The sequence below is a fragment of the Fundulus heteroclitus genome, chromosome 21, assembly GCF_011125445.2.
Source record: "Fundulus heteroclitus isolate FHET01 chromosome 21, MU-UCD_Fhet_4.1, whole genome shotgun sequence".
NCBI classification, from domain to species: Eukaryota; Metazoa; Chordata; class Actinopteri; order Cyprinodontiformes; family Fundulidae; genus Fundulus; species Fundulus heteroclitus.
The window spans coordinates 21,421,740-21,444,228 of record NC_046381.1 but is presented as its reverse complement, the minus strand read 5'-3'; the positions used below and the strand labels follow the sequence as shown (position 1 = coordinate 21,444,228).

The 22,489-nt window shown below is 41.6% G+C and overlaps 1 protein-coding gene across 11 annotated transcripts in view; it reads left to right on the top strand.

The window, feature by feature from the left end:
- arhgef4 (Rho guanine nucleotide exchange factor (GEF) 4) overlaps positions 1-22,489 on the top strand; it is a 155,513-nt gene that overhangs the window by 2,732 nt on the left and 130,292 nt on the right. For 9 of the 11 annotated variants that reach the window (XM_036125239.1, XM_036125235.1, XM_036125233.1 and 6 more), the window contains exon 2: positions 3,575-3,701. In XM_036125239.1, the coding sequence (XP_035981132.1) occupies positions 3,575-3,701 (127 nt within the window). Of the gene's footprint in view, positions 1-3,574; positions 3,702-7,532; positions 8,030-22,489 lie in introns of those variants that run through there. The other 2 variants (XM_036125242.1, XM_036125241.1) reach the window with 1 other exon arrangement.

Sequence of the window (22,489 nt, the reverse complement as noted above, 5' to 3'; positions counted from 1 at the left end):
ACAATTTTTGTAATATTTTTATTATAATTTTGGACATTGTATTAAACATAGATAATTAAATAAAATAAAGAACCACCCCCCTTGAATGCACAAAAATAAAAAGGAGAAAATAAATAGTAAAATGTAATAAATGCAGCCAAGTGATTGTCACCAAATTCTGTACCATTATACCTCAAGAAGTCCCACAAACTCCTCTGCTTTTCCTTTTGCAATATAGCAAAAACATTTTCATATAAAGCAGAGGATGACATTTCCCTCACCCATACATTTGTTGATGGGGAGTCCATTTTTTCCCCTCCAGGTTAGAGCAATGATTCTTTTTGCATATTAGCATCATAAAATCATTTATACCGAGGGGGTAAGGTTCTCCCGGTAGATTCTCTGCAGACAGAGTTTTGGATCATATGGCACCTGTTCTCCAACAAAGTCCAAAATAGTGAGATGTCTGAAAAAGCTCCATATACAGAGCTATGATGTGCTGTTACATTCAGAGCATTTAAAATCCAGAATGCCAGGAAACCACTAGTTCAGTTTCTCATACATAATATGTGAATGTTTCTGCGCCCTGAGACAAGCCCCTTCCTATTCATCCTGACTTATGTCTTGTAAATCAGTTTTCTACGCCTGTAATCTACCATTGCTAGATTCGGTATCCTTAGTGATGAACGTGTCATAAAACATAGATTCCACATTTTTTACCACTAGATGTTCAAGGTATGTGAATAATGGTTCATATAGAAATAAATGCTTTTTGGATGAAATGAAATACCTCTTTAACTTTGTTTAAAGTCATATTTATGTGTTCAAATCTGTGGGGAAAATTTGCTTTCAGGTTGCCTGTCCATTACAGAGCAACACAGAGACACAGCCATGCAGTCAAACACACATACGTTCACACCTAAAGGGAATTTGGACGGTTCAGTGAACCTAATAGCCATGCTTTTGGACTGTCAGGGGAAGTCAGAGTGTCTGGAAAGAAGTAACACATGCAGAGCTCATGCAAGGTCTTGCATGTAGGACCTCCTTGCTGCAAGTCAACAGTGCTAATGACTGCCACCAACCACCCAAGTTTTTTTCTGACTAATAATGTAAAATAAATTACTTTCAACTTTTTTTCTCTTGCCATCCTACTGAGTTGCCCTTTCACTGACCTAAAGCTCCTCTTGTGTCAACTGTAGATTCTGTGAGAACAACAAAGAAACTGACATTTATTCTGGTCATGCTTGTGTACAAAGCACGCATTGAGCCCGTTTTCAACATTGTTCATTTAGTTCTACAGTATTCAATGTGTTCTTTATTTCATTATCTGTTTTATTTCCCTTTGGGATTAGGAAAGTATTTTTGAACTGACTCAAACTGAACATGGACACACTGCTTATGATTGTAGTTCATCAAATGTCTGTTCCGAGTTACCCTGTGAAATATCCAGTCAAAAGTATTTATTGACATCAAATTACAGCAATCACTTGTGAAAACACTTTAAAATAAAAACCCTAGTTTTTGTGTGATGTGTTGCTCTTTTCTATACCTATTCTGTTATGTCAGTGCTATCATTGGTTGTTCTTTCTCTTTGTAATAAATCTTGTTTTAAAAAACAGTCTAATCTTAGCTCCACGCCATCCGTGGACAAAACATACATAGAAACTTGGTTTCCTGCCTGATAAACTCATTATTTTAGATGACCAATGGGCTGTCCTCCATACCTCGACACCTAACTGGAGGACAGCTAGGTGTTGTTCAGAGGACACCTGCAGATGAGAGCAGAAACTAACAGGGGGGTGGGGGTGGTGGTGCTGCAGCCAGCTGCCTGCACACCTGTACTTTCAGATATTCTTTACTGTGAATGTTGTAACAGGTGACAGACATCTGTCCTTGAAGAGGAACACCCACTGATCAGTCCCAAAGAGCCATGTACAAGCTGGGCTCCTGGTCTTTTTTTTAAAGGTGGACAGTGTAGAACATGTCTCCACAGCTGGCTGACCAACACCATCATTGGAAGGCAACAAAAGAACAGCTACAAACACCCTTTGTGGTTCTAATCTGGTATTCTGACACCATTGTTGATCTACTTTTAGATCAATAATGGTGTCCTGAAGCCTTCTACTGTGGATTGGTTATTTTAGTACACCGTGAAACCTGAACAAGACATTTACTTACATGTACTCATGTAAGTTGTCCCTTTGAATTAAGGTTCTATCTCCTAGATCCCACAGCTTGTGTAAGCCCAGGAAAAAAAACCTGTGGACTCCTCAGGCCAAATGGTGGATCTGAGAAATCTGAAATTCTTAGCTCTCTTAGGATTTCAGAGAACTCCATTTGTTTCTACTTTGATCTGATTTCATTGGAACCAGAGGTAATATGCTGAGTCACGGTCAAAAGAATTTGCGATCCACTGAGGTTTAAAATGCTTTGGTATAAATGTCGCCATGATCTGATACCAACAAACACAAACAGTTAACTTCTTTGTTATATCAAAGGTTGAGATAAAACCTGGATAGCTGTAGCTTTTCTTCATACATTTGATGTGTTTCGTTGCTGCTCTCAGGTGACTTTAAGAGGAAGATGTTGAATTGCCCTATTGTAAAGTTAGGATAACGTTTTTTTTTTAATCTGTAAAGTTCTCTGGGAAGTGTTGGTGTAAACAATGCTGCTGTGATTGGGCGACACTTTACACTCCAAAGGTGACAGAACAATGGCTGTCTTGCCAGCCAGCCCAGACAAAGGAAGCTGTTGGACATGAAGGGAGAGAACAAGGCCTCTGTGTTTCACAGTGGGAGTGCTGGATCCTGGGTGGATGTGTGCTGCCATGGCATTTTCCAGCAACAAAGACCAACGTGTTCAGTTGATCTTTGGATTGATTAGCTAAGGACATACAATACAAAGTGTCCAGCAGTGTGAGAGGCCGCATGGGCCATCTCACAGCCCTGATCTCTGAGAACATTCCCAAAGTAAGATGTAGCTATGGTCCTAAAATGGATGTTGGAATCCTAACTTTCATCTTCCTCTGCCTCACCTCAAGATTTCTGTGCCTTCTGCTCACAAAGTTATTTGCTTCTAACTCTGCTCCTCTTCTCAGATGTGATGTTTCTCTGTCCATTCTTGATTTTGCATTATTTTTAACTCCTTCTAACCTGTTGCACTTCACAGTTTATTCAGTTAAAACTGTGTTAATCCCCTAACCCCTGCGACAGTGGCGCAAGAGTTCGTCCTGCAATTGCTGGGTTGCCGGTTCGATCCCCTGACCGTGTCAGTTGTGGTGTCCTTGGGCAAGACCCTTTAGACGAATCACCTGCTGCTGGTGGTCAGAGGGCCCGGTGGCGCCGATGCATGGCAGCTTTGCCTCTGTCAGTCTGCCCCAAGGCAGCAGAGGCTACTAACCTAGCTCACCACCATCAGGGTGTCTATATGTGGGTGAATGACTGATTGTAGTGTAACACACTTTTGGGTTGTTGGACTAGTTAAAACGCTATACAAGTACAAGTTTAATTGTGCAGTTTGTTTAAACTGTATTTTTACTCACTTGTGTTTTGGTAGAAAATATTATGAGTAACTGAGAAGAAGCCCTTTTCCCCAGACAGATACTGAAGTCTCTGTGGAGCACAGCAGACCGTTCTGTGGGATGTCCCTGCAGAACCACATTTTCTCTCAGAGCACCCCCACTGGTCTGGACTGCCTGGGCTGGACAAAACATGCCCCACTCTGTAAGTATCCATTTTGGTTCAGTGCACTACATTTCACATGATGCACTGTTTTCAGACTCTATCAATGTTGTAAAATGTGTCAGAAGATGTTGAAAAATTTGAACCTCAAATCTCCGCTCACAATAGACTTAGACTTAGACTCAACTTTATTTATCCCTTGGGATTTCTTCTTCAGGGAAATTCTGGTTCCAGTAGCTTATATAGAGTACATAGGGCAGAGTTAAATATAATAACTTTGCCCTTATATAATAATATTATATAATTATATACTACTACTACTACTACTACTACTACTACTACTACTAATAATAATAATAATAATAATAACCCGGAGTATGTAGAACAGGACATAAACAATGAATGGATGATTTCTAAATAAAATGTCTTGAGAAAATGCTTTTCTGATTTCTGTAGGAATAGTTTGAGATATCACTTCTGAAAATCCTATATTGATATCATTATTTGGCCCTCAACTTTAACCAGGCTTTTATTTTGAAATTGTGTGAATTTCATCAGCGCTATTTTTGTGCTATCCAGCCATCCATCGTCATACCTGCTTGTCTGCTCAGGGCTGCAGGGGGGTAGTGGAGGGGGCTGGTCACAAGGCGAGAGGTGGGAAGGGACCAATTCACCTAACAATCATGTTTTTGGACTGAGGGAGAAGGCCTGAGTGCCCAGAAAGGAACACTTTACTTTCTGCAAAGTCCCTACAGAAAGACCCCAGGTTGGGATTTGAACCCAGAGCCTTCTGGGTTGGTAGCCCGGCAAGGCAACAGGGCTACCAACTGTCTCACTATGCAGCTGTGTTTCTCTACTATGCATTATTATAGCAAAGCAGAGTTATTTTTTGATAATTTTCTTATGCTGTAATCTCTTATTAATTTTGTAATGTACTGTAAAGAGATTTGAATATTTATGCAACCTGATTATGATGTAATTTGGGATCTAAATCACTGTTAGCCTTAGATTTTACATTTTGCCACTGTTAATTTGCTCAACATGAACTTTGGAATAGATTTTCAGTTAGGAATAAATATTCTAAAATCAAATGGAATGACACTTCTTACTGTAATTATACCCAAATTATTATTATTCAGAATCAGAAAGTGTCATTGCCAGGTATACTGGCTCACATATTTCCTGCTCCGTGAAGTGTACATTGATCACAGTTAAGTCTGGGGGTGGTTGGTGGCAGTCATTAGCACTGTTGACTTGCAGCAAGGAGGTCCTACATGCAAGACCTTGCATGAGCTCTGCATGTGTTACTTCTTTCCAGACACTCTGACTTCCCCTGACAGTCCAAAAGCATGGCTATTAGGTTCACTGAACCGTCCAAATTCCCTTTAGGTGTGAACGTATGTGTGTTTGACTGCATGGCTGTGTCTCTGTGTTGCTCTGTAATGGACAGGCAACCTGTCCAGGGTGTACCCTACTTCTCATGTATTTAATGGAAAGAGTAGAAATGAGATGGTTTGTGAGTGTATATGCTACACCATGGTTAGACTCTTAATTCTAGATGTTAATTTATTTGCTGCTGTGCCCACTCCGACATTTTTTGTTGGGCTGATGGAGGAAAACATCATAACTTTAGATTTACTACTTAGGCAGATATTAATTGAAGCGAGTTTTCAGCAAAACAATTGAAATGCAGTTAAATGGGAAGAATGTCATTTTTTGTACATCTTACACTTATGACGGTTACGGTTCTATGCACTAAAATTCGAAAAACATGACACTCAAACTAAGGTGTCTCATTATTACTCAAAAGATAAGTGTGAGTGTATTATTAAAGGCATCATTAATTTGGGAAAACCAGAGAAAACAAAACCAGAAAAAAATCTTTGTTCAACAAAACCAAGGTTAGAAAGCATGTACATAGTTGTCGGCAGAGAGATGAGAGGCATTCTGGCACTGTCTGACTGTAATAGGCAGGTATATATGAGTGGAGTCCCAGGTGGAATGACTTGATGATAATTAGTCAGTGGGAGGTGGAGCTGACTATGGTGGGAAAGTAGTGACAGGGAGGTTGCTGAGAGGAGTGTGGGGCATGAAGTCCATCAGCCCAAAACAAACAGGCCCAAGACATGACAAGAAGACAGCGGGATTAACCTTCGGGCTCCATTTGTTTGGCTTCACAGCTGCTTTACGCTGTCTCGGTTGCTAGGCAACAGGAGTGTCACTATGGATACAGCCGGTGGAGGTTAGACCATCCCAATTCACAAGCCAATCTCTTCCGGTCTTCTCTTTTTCACGGTTGAGACAGACCCAATGTGGCGGTCAAAAAACGATGCTAGATGCCTTTTCAGTGTTGAATGAAGTATACTGTCCATATAACTAAGACAATTAGGCCAACAGTAAAGCAAAACATCCATGCTGAACAAAAAGTGGCACCTGAGAGAGAGAGATAGAGAGAGAGAGAGAGAGAGAGAGAGAGAGAGAGAGAGAGAAGTCATTAAAACAATTGTTAAACTTCATATACAATTAAATGTGAAGGTAAGAAAAATGTTTCTTTAAAAATGTTCTTTAAAACGGGTAAAACGCCTTAAAATGATTTCCTAGTTAAAATCTTTTTGGATCTGTGATCCACCTACTAAAGGTGATGCTTGTGATTGATTAGTCATGCCTGCTTAGGACTGAAGGGGGAGCTGTTGGCCACGATGTCTCATTCCTGCTGCCTTTGCCTGAATGGAAGCATCGTGTCTGAGCTTCGTTTATCCATATTACCCGTTTTCAGGTAATAACATAATATTTCTATTGTTTATCCTCAAAAACATTTGCTAGTATTCATTGCCGTGTTTTGTAACTTTTCCTACTTGAAGTTGATTGGTTTTGACCAAGTAATTAAACTTTTTATGTCCGTGGTTTGAGGTATTATTTTAAGCTAATTAGCTCCGATTAGCCTGTTGATGACATAGCACTACGTGATACGTGTTAGCGCATTACAGAGTGTGTGTATGTAGAACATGCCTCTAAGCTAAGTAGGGAAGCTAAGCTAAAAATTGCAAATGAGACTGGTAATACAGGTATTAAAAGTTAAGTTCAATGTGTTATTTGGGGAAAATGAGCATTTAGGCTTTCAGGTTTGTAGTTGAGAACAAAAATATAAGAAACAGCATGGAAATGTAAAAAAAACATAAAATAAACTCTCTTATAAAGAAATGATTTGTTTATTTACTTGTCATTTTATTTGACATGAGGATTAAAGCTGAGTTTCAGTTTTGTAAATAATCTCGAATTGTAAATAAATTCCTTCTACGTTTGCCTGAATGGAAGCATCGTGTCTGAGCTTCGTTTATTCAAATTATCCGTTTTCAGGCCGTAACACGTTCACTTGCAGGCGTTTAAGATTTTAATTCTCTACGCTTCCCCTGCATTTTTGTGGTTTATTATCCATTCCAAAGGCAGAAACGAAGTGACCTTATTAAAACTGGTCAGCTCAAATAGCTACATTTGAAAACCATAGTCAACAGTGTGGGGAGGGGCGGGAAAAAGGGAGGGAGGTATTTATTTCATTTGGTTGCTTGAACGAGGAGTGCAGGGAGGATGCTGCCTCTTTTCAGTCCTCACTCTAACAGATAACAGGACCAATGTAGATACTCTATCTGTGAGGCAGCACTGTCGAGCAACACAACCCCCCCAACAGGACCCCCACTGATGTCAGCCTGAGAGAGAGAGAGAGAGAGAGAGAGTGAGAGAGAGAGAGAGAGAGAGACAGAGAGAGAGGGAGAGAGAGAGAGAGAGGGAGAGAGAGAGAGAGAGCAGGAAAAGCAGCAGCTGAGGGCAAGGGCTTAGCAGCAAGTGCAGAGTTTGCAGGAGGAGAGGGAGGCGCTGCTGCGCTGCTGCAGCTCTCCTGTTCTGTGTATGGGAGGAGTCAACAGCAGGTTGACAGTTGAAGCTTACCACAGCAAATAGTGTAGCAGATCTCAGACCGGCCACCTCCCCCTCCTCTTTCCTCCTCCTCTGCTGCCTTCCCTCGCCATTGGGAAAGGACCTCCTGCACCTCTTCATTTCCCCTAAATCCTCGCTGCGAACTTCTGTTCCCCCCTCCCTGTTCTGCATCCACAGAGGGATGCGGACACAGCAGGGCTTGGAGGGGGGTGAGCCCCTGCCTGTGGACAGCTGTGGCAGCATTGGCAGCGGCAGCTCTTGTCTGTCGCCGGGGTCCGAGTCAGGAGGAGGGAGCCCGGTGAGCGCAGGGATGGATAGCGTGGTGGATGGAGGTCTTGGTGTGGGTGGATGTATGGGTGGAGGCGGAGGCAGCTTGGGTGGCACGCTGAGGGGTGTGCTGTCTCGCTATTGGAGCTTGGAGAGTCTGCACTCCACCACAGGTAAGGTTATTGCACACATGATGCGGTTAGAAAGCCCATGTGCTGCAGGTGAGCAATTTGCTGATTAATCTTCTCCTGTGATGGACGTTCTGCGCTGAATTTGACCTCTGTGTTTGGAAGACAAACTGCTGAGAGGCTGGCTTCATGGTCATTTCACTGAGACTGAAGTAGCATCTGAAGTCTGCATCTTGCTGGCTGCCAGGGAAGGTGATGTGTTCATATTTAGGCTGAGCTGACTGTAGAAAGAGCCAGAAAGTATCAAGCTTCTCTTGCTTCACATCTCTCCTGTCTGGTGTCAGTGAGACTCAGCAGTCACACTTTTTCTCCCTGCATTTTTGCAATTTAGCTCATTTTCTTTTGCTGGCTTAGTAATAACAACACAGCAAAGATTCACACCTAGACTCTGGACAACGTCCTGTCAAACAGACCTATTAGAAGCATCTCATGAAGAAGACAGAGTTAAGTGTCTTGTTGAATTTTTTTTTATTGTTCATAAAACTATGCTTTTAAGTAGTATTTGTTTCATTTCTCTATTTTTGTAAAAAAAAAACAACTACAAGATAGGATTTTGTGGGATAACGCTTTCTGTTCACTTTGTTATTTTGCTGTAATTTGTCTTTTAGTTGCAATACAATTCTACCTGTTAGAAACACCTCTGGTGACATGAGAACAGGTGGAGCTGCGCTGACCACAGCCTTTCCACAGTAACAAACCATCACAGCCTGAGCTTATCAAGCCAGTCCGAGCAGTTAGCCCCACTTTGCTTTAACCTGCAGGACAGGTGATGCCTCGATTCCAGACAACACCAGATAAAATCCAGATGCTCTTCGGCAATTCAGCAGGGAGAGGTTGCTTGTGTAAGCTAGGAATTCAGAGTTGAGGAGGATTCAACTCTCTGGTGCATTTTCTTTATGACATTGGATTTTCAGCCTGCAACCCCCAAAATAACAGTGCAAGAGACTGGTAACCACTTGAGGGGAGTCAGAGTCTGTGTGTGTGTCTGAAAATTACGTGAATAAAGTATTCATTTTATGGGAATGCTTACAAAAAGCTCAGTCTTCCCCCTGTGTTAAAATGATGAAGCACATCTTGTAAAGTTATACTATGGTATCAGTTTCAAATAAGGAAATACTAAATCTTTTTAGCAGCTCCACATCAAATTATTATAAGTACCAGGACTTTGAGGTGATTGTCAACTTTAACTTTAAAGTCTAACTTTATTCTCCTAATATTCTGACTTTATTCTTGTAATATTCCCACTTTATTCTCAACTTCCAAAAAGAAAATTTAATTAAGGCCACTGTAGACTAAAGAAAATAACCAATTGGCCACAGATGAGTACATTTCCACAAAACATCTTCTTTAGATTAATTTCACATATTTGTTATCATTTTCCTCGATAAGGCAAACATTTGCTATATTAAAACAAGGAAACTCCCACGCATTGTAATGTTAGAAATGTGAAGGGTATTCCACAAACAGAATCATCTCGCAACCCCCACATGGTGTCTCATGACCCCCCGGTGGCTAATGGATATGTTACATTCACACTAGAAAAAAAGGTTTGAAATGATCATCAAAAATATTGGTCTATTACCAGGGATTTGTACAATTCTAGGAGCCAATTTTTTACCATTTAAAGTTCTGACATATGTACTTGAGGTTCACCAACCACATGAGAATCCATAGTGGCTTTGGTAACTTTGTCAAGCTCAGACTCCAATATTTAACATACGACAATATAGACTTTATTGATCTCACAGTGGAGATATTCACGTGTCACATCGGCTCAATAATCAAAAGAAGGTGCTCATATGAGGAAAAGGTGCATGAGGTATTTATTGGATGGAACCCTTGTTCTGTCTGTGTGAAAATGGGCTCATCTACTTTAGTGTTTACAGCAACTCACCTCAGACCTCGCTGGAGCTATTGTGACATTATTGACCCATGGACAAAGCAGTATTAGCAAAGTTATTAAAATATAACCCCAAATCTAATTTGTGTACATTTTGGAGAAGTCCTGCTGTAGGAATCCATGTTCCATTGCACAGCTGTGGTTTCAGTAGCTAGGAATAAGGGACAGAAACACATGAAATAACCAGATGGGAAAGCTGATCAGACTTAGGTTTTAATGTAATGTTTCATATTCTTTTCTAAATGAATAATGGCAAAACCAGAGTTTTATAAGGTAGCAGAACAGAAGTTCAGTTCACCTGGGCTGGAGCACCAATCAGCAACAAAGAAGGTGAGCTCACAGTGTAGTCAGTAGGACTGCTACTGGGAAAGTCTACTTTAAATACAAACAACACAGGGTAATGATCTGTAAACAAAGCATGGTCACAAAGACCTGGGGTCTCATTTATCAAGCTTGCATTGCACAAAATGGGGCCTGAAGCATGTGTACTTTCCGTGTAAAAGTTGGGTTCTTTAATAAAAAGAACTTGATGGAAAAATGTGCGTTCTTCACGGCAACTCTCACCCAGGCGTACACTCATTTTGAAGATGAGGGAAATTGGTAAAGTGGTGAATTGCAGCCAAACTGCATTCCTCTCAGATATTAATTTTCACTCCATATCAGATTTTCTATATCGACTTCATCATAAACATTCAAAACCGCAGTGTTATTCTGGTTTATGGTGCCACATAACGACTTTTAAATAGAAGAATTGCCCAAAAGACATCTTAAATCTTAAATAAAAGTCTGTACATTTCATCTGGGTTTTTTACTATCACATTCCTCTCCCCTGATGATCACCAGGGTGATGTGTTCCACAGATTAACAGATGATTGTGACAAGGTGTGAGGCAATCTTTTAATTGTTGTAAACAGTTAAATGCACGGTGGATGCTTTTTCACTGCTGGAGGACCTTGCAGATGGCAGAATCAGGAGGAGGGAATGCTGCTTGTCGGGACTTTGATGCAATCAACTGGGTGTCATGATTTGTGTACTGAACCCGAACTGAACCACACACAGAGCTTAGTTTGTGAGTTTTATTTAATGATGAGTAGTGGAAGCAGGAGACCAGAGAGACAGAACCAGGCTGGACCAGCAGGCAGTTAATGGCTGGAGCTGGCAAGCAGGATGAAACCAGAGCACGGAGGCAGCATAACCAGAAGCACAGCAGAACAGAGACTTGGAACCAGGCTAGACCAGCGGCACGACTGGAGTGAGAGCAGGACCAGAATCACAGCAGACAGGCGGAGAACTCAGGCTGGACGAGAACCAGATGAAGTGAGCAGCAATGAGCAAAATCAACAAGAGAAAACAGAAACCAACAGAACGAACCGACGAGGAAGGACTGAATGCAGGCAGCTTGAATAGAGAGGCTGACAGGTGTAGATGATTACTGAGGTGGAGAGGAGACTGGGATGTATGGAGGGTGAATAGTGCCCTGAAATGTCCATGGTGCAGCAAGCAAGGCTGCAGCTATATAAATAAAATTGAATTGAATTGAATTGAATTAGATGGAAATGCGGTTTCAGGAATCACATTTTTTCTGATGATGAATGACTAATATGTCGCTTTAGACTCTAAACATTGCATATTGCTATAACCTATAGAGGAAAGTGGCAACACCTCCCTCCCAGGTGCTTTTTTTTCGACACTCACTTCTAACTGCTGAAGAACTTCTCCACGGAGATTTTTTCTTCCCGGAAACAACCTTTACTTTGGAGCAATGCATTTAAAGATAGCTACTTTATACTTGGAAAACACATTTTTGTTGCTAGATCGACCCCATGAATGGATCAGAAACAGATCCCAAACATAATAAAATTAAAATTGTCACGCTCAAAAATATACTAAACTCTGGCAGATCTAGATTTTAAAGAGGTTTTCGTTCAATCAAGAAGCAGGAAATAAGAAAGGCAGTTAGTCTTCAAAATATAACCATGTATACATTTACACGATAGAGACAGAAACATAACTAGAGAGACAAAAGGTGGCTGGTTGTATAAAGTTGTATAATGTGATATTAATGGAAAGGTAAGTTGAAGAAAATCACCCCTGACATTACCCTGGATACCGTGGCTCTTGATACATGCCAAAGACTTGCTGTCTTGGTCACAGATGCACCAGCAAGACGTGCACCAACAATTTGTCCTCTTTTGAACTCTGGTATGTCACCCATAATGTTGTGTACATTGCAATATTTTGAGCAAAACTGTGCTCTTACCCTGCTAATTGGACCTTCACACTCTGCTCTTATTGGTTCAATGTGCAATTAATGAAGATTGGCCACCAGGCTGGTCCAATTTAGCCATGAAACCTCCCACACTAAAATGAGAGGTGTTTCAGTTTCATTGTCCAACCCCTGTATATCAAGAAGCTAGTCACCCATATTGCTCAGGGGTGATTTTGGCCCATTCCTTCAGACATACTGTCCTCAAATTGCTTGGACATTACATTTGTTTCTTCAGATTTCTATCAAGAATGTTGCGGTACAATTCTCCATTCATTCTTCTTTTGGTTATATGAAGTATACTAGAACCATATGCTGTAAGACAACCCACACAATGATGTTCAAATGTCATTTACTTTTGACATGGTGATTTAGGTTGATGTGAAGAACCATTCTTCCTCCAAACATATTATGCACTAATATACAGAATTCAGCTTTGGCCTCACCAAACTTGATTGCATTTACAAATCTTATCAGTCTGAAATACTTTGGTAATTAGGTACCATTTATATGCCAGCACTTAATATTAAACCAGTTGACCTTAATTTGCACATCGTTATTTATATTTGTTCATATTTAGAAATGTTTCCTAAATACTCACCGATTTTAGCCAGTTTCATGGCATCCTATGCCTTATTAAACATAATTTTCTTCATATGTCCAGCACTTCCCTGTGTCGTTCCAATTTCTTTACCCAAAACTTTATTTACCGATTTGTTTTGTTTCCTAAATTTGGATTAGTGTGACTGATACCCACATTTACTGTGAATCTGAATTTCAATGTCCCCGTTAGAAACATTTAAACTAAGGAAATGTTGACAGTAGCTATGTTTACATGCACATTTCACGATCGCATTAAAATGTATTTGGATTAAACAATCGGATTGTATGGGCACACATTCAATTAATCCGGTGATAATGTGTGTGTGTGTGTGTGTGTGTGTGTGTGTGTGTGTGTGTGTGTGTGTGTGCGCACTTGGCTTTATATAGAATAGAACCACTTTGTGATGTGCAGTTATCAAATTCCCCTAAAAATAACACAGAAGAAGAAGACCTCCGTCTTTGCTAATGTAGCAGTGTGATGTTATTACACTAGATTGACAAGTGAATTAGTCCGGTAGGATACTGTATCAGCACCGGCAGCTTTTATTTTGAAAATACGACAGAGCCATTGAAAAACAGCGGGTTACTTCCTGTTTCTAAATTATTATTTTTATTCAAATTTAATTTGTTACGAATGAAAATTTAAATTATTATCTTTACTATTGAACACATTGAGTTCATGGATTGTTGTTTTGAGTGCTAGTTCAGGGGTTTAAGAAGACAAATTAACGGATCATACCACTAAAGTCTGTGAAGGGTTTCCCCATGCGCTTCGTCGAGCTCTTTCTGTTCAGATTCCGTGGGAAGAGGTATGAAGTTTTGTTTTCTGTGTTCAATATGTGTAATAAGTGACAGTTTGATTATTGTTTCTGTAAAATAATATGCTTTGTCACATTTGGACTTTGTTGAGCAGCGATAGAGCTGTGTTAACAGTTGTTTAGCTGTTCTTGTGCTACATGAAACATTGCTAATGAAAGTGCTACATTCATGTGCTGAAAATTGTATTGTTCATTGTTAAACAGGCGCTGTGGAACTCTAATGAGAAAAGGCCTGTTTTTGACTATTTTCTATTTGAATGCAGGTATGTGATGTTTCATTATTTTTGGTGTGGGATTATTTCATTTAGTTTTTTTTTACTCATGTATTGTTTGAGATCATTTTTATTTTGTAAGGTAAACGTGTTATTTTACACAAGTTGCAGGCGCTTTGCGCTCTTTCTGTTCAGATTCCGTGGGAAGAGGCGCTGTGGAACTCTAATGAGAAAAGGCCTGTTTTTGAGTATTTTCTATTTGAATGCAGGAGCATTAAAAGTGCCTTCAGATCAGCCGTGGCCTGATTATTATTTCTCACAAGACACAACGCAGAATCAACTACGCTACAAAACTGGTGCCGTGACCCTTCGTCTGGTCTGCTGAAGCAGACCTCCGGTGTTGCTGCACGACGCCTTCTGGTTCCACCTGCACCTTGGAGACACTGTCAGTGCGGAGTTCCTCGGACACTGTTGGTTTTTTTTTTTACACAGGACACATTCCCCATGGAAGGTCAGAATATGAATAAAATATCAACTCCTAGTCAGGGGAAATTATCCATGGGTAGGGGAAGAGGGGTTTTGCGGCTAGCAGCTGCTATGCAGTCTACTCCAGAAACTCCAGGGTTTTTGGCTTCAAACCTTTCTGGGTCTGGGAGGAAAGCAGGGTTTGATGACCTGACTAGTCAAACTTTAAGTTTCACTCCGGGCTTGAGCCCAGTGACTCATTCATCCTCTCATGTGTTTTCACCTGACGAAGAAGCTGCCTCCACGCAATTAACTGATCTAATCAGGTCCATTGGGTCAGAAATAGGGGAGTCCATCAAAATGTCCTTGATGCAGAACGCCGCTGCGGAGCCTCCACCCGTCTCGACCCCGGATCACAATATGAACACTTCACAGTCATTTCCAGGTTGCACTACTGTTATTGATGCATCAAAACTTAATCTTGTGTTACGCTCTGATGTTGATGTTCCGCCTTATTTCAGGGGTGACAAATCTGATAAATGTTCTGTTTTTGAGTGGGAAGACCTCATGCAGGCCTACCTTAGACAGAAACCCTCTACTACTGCTGAACAAGTTGAAGTGGTTATGAACAGATTGATGGGGAGGGCAAGAGATGTCACTAAAGTTTGGATGCGTAGTACTGCAAATGCTACCGATGTCTCCGCTATCTTTAGCATTCTCAGGCAACATTTTGGTAACACCGTCAGTTCAGATCTACCTCTAGCTGACTTCTATGCTAGCACACCATACACAAACGAGGGACCTCTGGATTATTGGATCCGGCTTAACAAAGCTGCAGAGGTTGCTGAAAGGTGCTTGGCTAGTAAAGGGGAACCAATGACTGACCTGAGTTCACAACTGGTGCTCATGTTTATTCGCCATTGTCCTGACAGAGAGCTGGCCCTGGTTTTTAAAACCAAGCCTTCTCGTGAATGGATAGCTAGTGAAGTGCAAAACCATTTGGATGAGTATTTAAGGGATCATATGGTTGTTCGGAACCGTGGGAAGCAGAATGTGCCGGTTACCGAGCTTTCACACGAGGGGGTGGCTGTTAATGAACAAACTGTGTTGCCCACTTCTAGATGTGTTCCAGAGCCAGAGTGTTCCAAAACAGTCATTGAAAACACCACAATGGACAGGGTCTTGAGTCTACTGGAGACTGCTCTGATCAGTAACACACAGGCTATAAGCAACAGGCCCAATAAGCAGATCTCTAGACGCTCACGGGAATGTCAGGTTTGTGGCAACCTGCAACATGACACCAGGTCACACTGTAGGATGCACAGGTTATGCTTTCGATGCTTCTCTCCAGAGCACATCAGTATTCACTGTTCTCAAACTCAGACACCTCAAATGCACCGGGTTGGTCAGGGACAGGCTGATTCGTCGCAGGAAAACTAAATGGCCCTCATTTAACGGGGGATGGTGTGGGCCTCTGTAGTGTTTCCCCCAAATTGGACGACGATATTCAGACTATGTACATGATGGCTTGCAACACAGTACCTAATGATAAAACTGTCATTTTTCAAAATGTGGCAAAAGTGCCTATCAGTGACAGCCTGTTTTACACTACGGTGCTAGTTGGCAACAAGATTGGGCTGCGGGGGATGTTAGATAGTGGGTCTATGGCTACATCTGTACGTGCAGACATGATCCCTCAGCTACGTGAGGCAGGAGTGGTGATGGGAGATGTCATTCCTCCCACTGACATTGTTCTTGTTGGGTGTGGTGGCAAACAGACTGTTCCGGTGGGCATCTGTGAACTGAAACTTAAGCTTTTTGGGTTTGACTATGAGGTTCCGGTTTTGGTGGTTGACGGTCAGGCTGATGAGCTCATTGTTGGCACGAATGTGATGAAACCGCTTATAAAACAGTTTAAGTCTGATGAGGCCTGTTGGCGGATACTGAGTATACCTGACTCCAACTGTTTGGATGAAAATAGCCAGTTTGTCAGATTTTTGGCCAATCTTGAAAGGTGGAGGGGGAAGGAAATCCCGGAAAAAGTTGGAACTGTCAAACTGAAGAAGGCCGTGACTCTTGAACCTATGAGTGAACATGTGGTATGGTGCCGTCTTCCACCTAATACTGAACTCTCTGTGGGGAGTACTGTTGTTGTTGAACCGAGTACTTCACGCTGTGTGCACCGTAGTGTGATGGTCGGCAGAGTAGTTACTCCACTTTGGGGAGGAGGGTGGCTTCCTGTGAAGATCATCAATCCTACTATGTCTCAGATTGTGTTGAGAAGGAACGCTAAGGTAGCTGACGTGTATCCATGCATTGCCTTGGAGGATTTTGATGGTGGTATGGAGATGAGGGTACATCAGAATGTGGGTAGGGCGGGCAGTTCTCACGGCAGCCTTACCGCTGAGTCGAGTTGCAGTGTTAATACAGCAGGTGGAACTGGCAACTTGGCTGATTTGGGGCTGCAGGATCTGTCTGTTAGCGACTGTGAAGTTTCCGAACATTGGAAAGAGAAGCTGACTGACCTAGTCGTGAAGTATGAAGACGTGTTTTCGAGACATAACTTGGATTGCGGCAAGGCTGCTGAATTCTGCCATCGTATCAGACTTACCGATGAACGCCCTTTTCGTCTGCCTTATCGTAGGCTGTCTCCTGCTCACTACCAAAAGTTGAGAGAGACTTTAGATGATATGGAGGAGCGTGAGATCATCAGAAAGTCGAGCAGTGAGTATGCTTCTCCACTTGTTCTTTGCTGGAAGAAAAATGGTGACTTGAGGCTATGTACGGACTTCAGAAGGTTGAACGCCCGTACAGTGAAAGATGCGCACCCTTTACCACATCAAGCTGACATCCTTGCAGCGTTGGGAGGTAACGCATTTTTTAGCTCAATGGATTTGACTTCGGGATATTATAATGTCCCCCTTCATGAGGATGATAAGAAATACACTGCTTTCTCATCTCCTCTTGGATTGCATGAGTATAACCGCATGCCACAGGGTCTGTGTAACAGCCCGGCTACTTTTATGCGAATGATGCTCACGATTTTCGGTGACCAGAACTTTTTGAGCCTGCTTTGTTACTTGGACGATTTGCTAGTGTTTGGCAAGTCTGAGGAGGAAAACCTGCAGAGACTTGAGATGGTGTTTCAGCGGTTAAGAGAACATAACCTAAAGCTGTCTCCATCCAAAAGTCAGTTTCTGAGGAAGTCGGTCAAGTTCTTGGGTCACATTGTTACGAGAGACGGGATTGCAACAGACCCTGATAAAGTGCAGGCAATCGTGGGTGTGTCAGAAGCGGATCTTATGGAACCTGATGGCACCACACCATCTCCTAAGAAGATTCGCTCTTTTCTTGGAATGGTGGTGTATTATCAGCATTACATTGAGAACTGCTCTGTGATTGCCAAGCCATTATTCCAACTGACTACTGGGACTGCCAAGCCACGGAGGGGAAAGGGCCGAAAGAAACAAGCTTTGTCGCGTAAGCTTGTTGCGACTGACTAGACCCCGGAATGTAGCGAAGCATTTAGGACTGTGAAAGCTGCATTGACAGAACAGGTTCTTCTTGCACACCCAGACTTTACAAAGCCTTTCCTGCTCTCTGTTGATGCGTCCTCTTCAGGGGAAGTCGACCATCCCGACGTGAGCGCACTCATGAATCGCGGGAGACAAACCGTACATTACGACAGTGGGGTAAACTCACGACCCGGCTGGGCGTGTTGTACCGTGTCTCTAAACATGTGGTGAGCAAGAAGAAAGTGTTCCAATATGTGGTTCCAGTTGCTTTGAGAGGCCAGGTGTTGAAAGGGGTGCATGATGATGCAGGCCATCAAGGTCAGCAGCGCACAATGTGGCTTGCCAGACAACGCTTTTACTGGGATTTGTTGGAACGCGATGTCAAAGAATATGTGAGTCATTGCAAGAGATGTGTTTTGAGTAAAGCACCCGAACCTGAGGCCAGGGCTCCACTTGTTTCTGTTGTCACATCAGCACCACTAGAATTGGTTTGTATTGACTTCTGGTCTGCGGAGGATGTCAATAACAAGTCCATCGACGTTCTGGTGGTGACAGACCATTTTACCAGGCTCGCATGTGCTTACCCGTGTCCAAATCAGTCTGCCAAGTCAGTGGCTCGCGTGTTATGGAATAATTTTTTTTCCATATACGGGTTTCCAGCTTGTATTCACTCTGACAGAGGGGCTAATTTCGAGAGTTCCCTCATTGCCGAACTACTTCAGATGGCCGGTGTTCGTAAGAGCCATACAACCCCGTATAATCCTGCGGGAAATGGCCAGGCTGAACGTCTAAACCGGACTCTGGGTAGCATGATCCGTGCTTTGCCTCCTCGGGCAAAGGAAAAATGGCCTCAGATGCTAAACACCTTAACTTTTGCCTATAATTGCACAGTACATGAAACGACAGGTTTTCCCCCTTTCTTTTTAATGTTCGGGCGAACTCCCAGGTTACTTGTTGATGTAATGTTTGGAAGTGTTCTCTTGGATGGAGAGACTGCTGACATGGACAAATATGTTCAGTCATTGGGCACGGACCTCAGGGAAGCAATGACTTTGGCTCAACGGCATGCTGAGAAGCAGCAATTGAGACAAGCTGAGGTGTATAACCGAAAGGTTAAGGGACATTCTTTGGAGAAGGGAGACAGAGTTTTAATGGCTAACAAAGGGGAACGGGGAAAAAGGAAATTGGCTGATCGTTGGAAGGATACGGTTTACTTTGTGGTCCATAAGAACAGTGGACTGAACACCTATGTTATCCGTCATCCTGTTACGGGACGAGTCAGGACAGTTCATAGAAATCTGATCATGCCTGTAAACTTTCTGCCTTTGCCATCATGGGATGACTCTGTGTCTGAGGCTTCTTTTTCAAACACGGTTTCGGAAGGTGGGTCATCAGATGATGTGGTTCCAGGTGAACAGGACAGTGAAGCTCGGACAGCACACTGGGTTTCCTCTCTTCCAGAGTCTAGTGTGGTTATGACTGCAGATGCGACAGTAGCAAGTGAATCTGAAGCGATTGGAGGGAATGATGGTAGCGTTCAGGGTGGAGGGACCATGTCTGCCTGCGGGGACCATAGAAGCGTTTTGGATGGAGTGGATCATGGGTCAGAAAGCTCACGCCCAAGTGACACTATGGGCTCAACCAAGGAGGTTAGTGGCTCATGTGTGTCTAGATGTGACTCAGTCGTTACGGTTGTACCTTTAGGGGTTTCTTCGGTTGTTCAAGAGGAAGGGATACGGACAAGACTGGGTAGATTAATCAAACCAGTTAACAGGTTGATTCAGACAATGTCCACACAAAGAGTTAAGATTTTGTCACAGCTCATTCAAGGGCCATTTAGTTTGTTATATGTGTAATTTCATTATTTTCCTCATTAATTGGAACTTCCTTCACTGGGGACTGACCATAATTTTATTGAAGTTGTCCATTGCACTGGACATGTTTGAGTGATTTTGGGTGTACTCTATGTTAGATGTGTAAGTGGCACGTCTTCTATGGTGAGGTGGGGATTTAGCTACCCCTCATCTTCCCTAATTCTTCATTGAATAGCTCTTTGCTGGTCGATCATTTTGGTCTTGTATGGAGGGTGTACCTGGGTTACATGTTTTGTTGTGGTCAGATTTGTAAGTTTTATTCTGTTTGGTTCGGGGATTCTTTTTGTATTTTGGTAACATGCCTGCAATCTAGTGTAAAACAGTGGGGGTGAATGTAGCAGTGTGATGTTATTACACTAGATTGACAAGTGAATTAGTCCGGTAGGATACTGTATCAGCACCGGCAGCTTTTATTTTGAAAATACGACAGAGCCATTGAAAAACAGCGGGTTACTTCCTGTTTCTAAATTATTATTTTTATTCAAATTTAATTTGTTACGAATGAAAATGTAAATTATTATCTTTACTATTGAACACATTGAGTTCATGGATTGTTGTTTTGAGTGCTAGTTCAGGGGTTTAAGAAGACAAATTAACGGATCATACCACTAAAGTCTGTGAAGGGTTTCCCCATGCGCTTCGTCGCGCTCTTTCTGTTCAGATTCCGTGGGAAGAGGTATGAAGTTTTGTTTTCTGTGTTCAATATGTGTAATAAGTGACAGTTTGATTATTGTTTTTGTAAAATAATATGCTTTGTCACATTTGGACTTTGTTGAGCAGCGATAGAGCTGTGTTAACAGTTGTTTAGCTGTTCTTGTGCTACATGAAACATTGCTAATGAAAGTGCTACATTCATGTGCTGAAAATAGTATTGTTCATTGTTAAACAGGCGCTGTGGAACTCTAATGAGAAAAGGCCTGTTTTTGACTATTTTCTATTTGAATGCAGGTATGTGATGTTTCATTATTTTTGGTGTGGGATTATTTCGTTTAGTTTTTTTTACTCATGTATTGTTTGAGATCATTTTTATTTTGTAAGGTAAACGTGTTATTTTACACAAGTTGCAGGCGCTTTGCGCTCTTTCTGTTCAGATTCCGTGGGAAGAGGCGCTGTGGAACTCTAATGAGAAAAGGCCTGTTTTTGAGTATTTTCTATTTGAATGCAGGAGCATTAAAAGTGCCTTCAGATCAGCCGTGGCCTGATTATTATTTCTCACAAGACACAACGCAGAATCAACTACACTACACTAAACAACAAAAAATAGCAAACAAAGCAGTATTAGAGTTTGTTTGTCTTCTGAGTGCCCAGGCTGGACTTGCTCGATGTTCTAATTATGGTTAAAACGTTACTGAGTAAGCAACAATTTTGAGCTCTTTTATTTTTTCGAACAGAAAGGTTATATCAGGAGCACCGACAGTTTTGCTTCCCGACGTAAGGGAGACTGGGGCTAGTTGTCACATGGTTAAGTTGTCACATTGCAATTATCTTCTCCATCAGAGGGTGAAACCAAAAAGTGGAATACTAGTTTTCTTCCTTTGCATGGTCAGGTCTCACAGACTGAGTGAGAAGAGGACAAGACATTGTAAGTTGAAATGAGCACCAATTGACCATTTTCCACTACCCAAAGTAAAAAAATTCAAAATATTAACTCTATATTTTTTAAAATTATTTTCATTCAGATAAAAATTCTAGCAGTTATACATATGGACTTGTTAAAGTAGATATTAAGGCATCCAGTCATACCTCAGTCATTGTTCTGATTTAGCCTAACATTAAGCTTGAGCAATAATTAGCCAACATGGTCATTTGGGGCAACTTGTCACAGTCATTTTCGGGTAAGTTGTCACATGTAAAAATACCCCAAAATAATTATTTAAAAAAATAATTTAAATCAATACTGCCTAATAAATATTTTACATTATTTTTACATAAAAAAGAGCAATTTAAACGAGAGGACATACTAAGAAGATGTTCAGGAGTTATTAAAGAAAAACAGAGCATGGCCGTGCAGCACTTGACGTGATGCAGAAGGCAGTCAGGCAGGTGACCCTAGGTCACAAGTCGAACAGGAGTACAGCGAAGGACTTTAATGTCAATTACCGCACTTTGGGGTGATACTGTAAAACATTCACACCAGCGCAAATTCAGGGTCAGACAGCTATCAATCAATGTTTCATAATATTTCATTTTATTTCATGTTATTTCATATGATGCATGTGCTCCTGGCAATTCAATCTACATAAGCTATGCCAAAACGGCAACTCATTTATTCACTTAACATTAAAAAATAACAAAAAAATTCATTTTGCCCTTATTTTATTTGTTACAAAACCCAGTGTGACATCTTACCCCATATAGTGTGACAACTTACCCTTTGGAGGGGCAACTCACATGGTGACAATCTCCATTAGATCGCTTATAACTGCACAGAAATAAGATATGAAATATACCTGAATACAAAATATATACCTGAGACTTTGCTCTTTCATCTGGTACATATGTTTTTTATATATGGTGTTTTGATTCCAATATTTATGCATGAGTGTAAAAAGTGTGACAATTAGCCCTGGTCTCCCCTATTTCAGCCCCTCCACAACGTGGACATATGTCACATTTACATCACTCGGGTCAATTTGCTACACTCAGAATTACTTGAGTCTGACAAGCTTTTATGCGCATATTGATCGGATTATCAATCGGCATAAGCCACCCCTCACATTCCGATTACAATTTCATTCCAATTGAACTTAATCCGATTTATTCCTTTATTCCGATTACTTTTTTCCATGTAA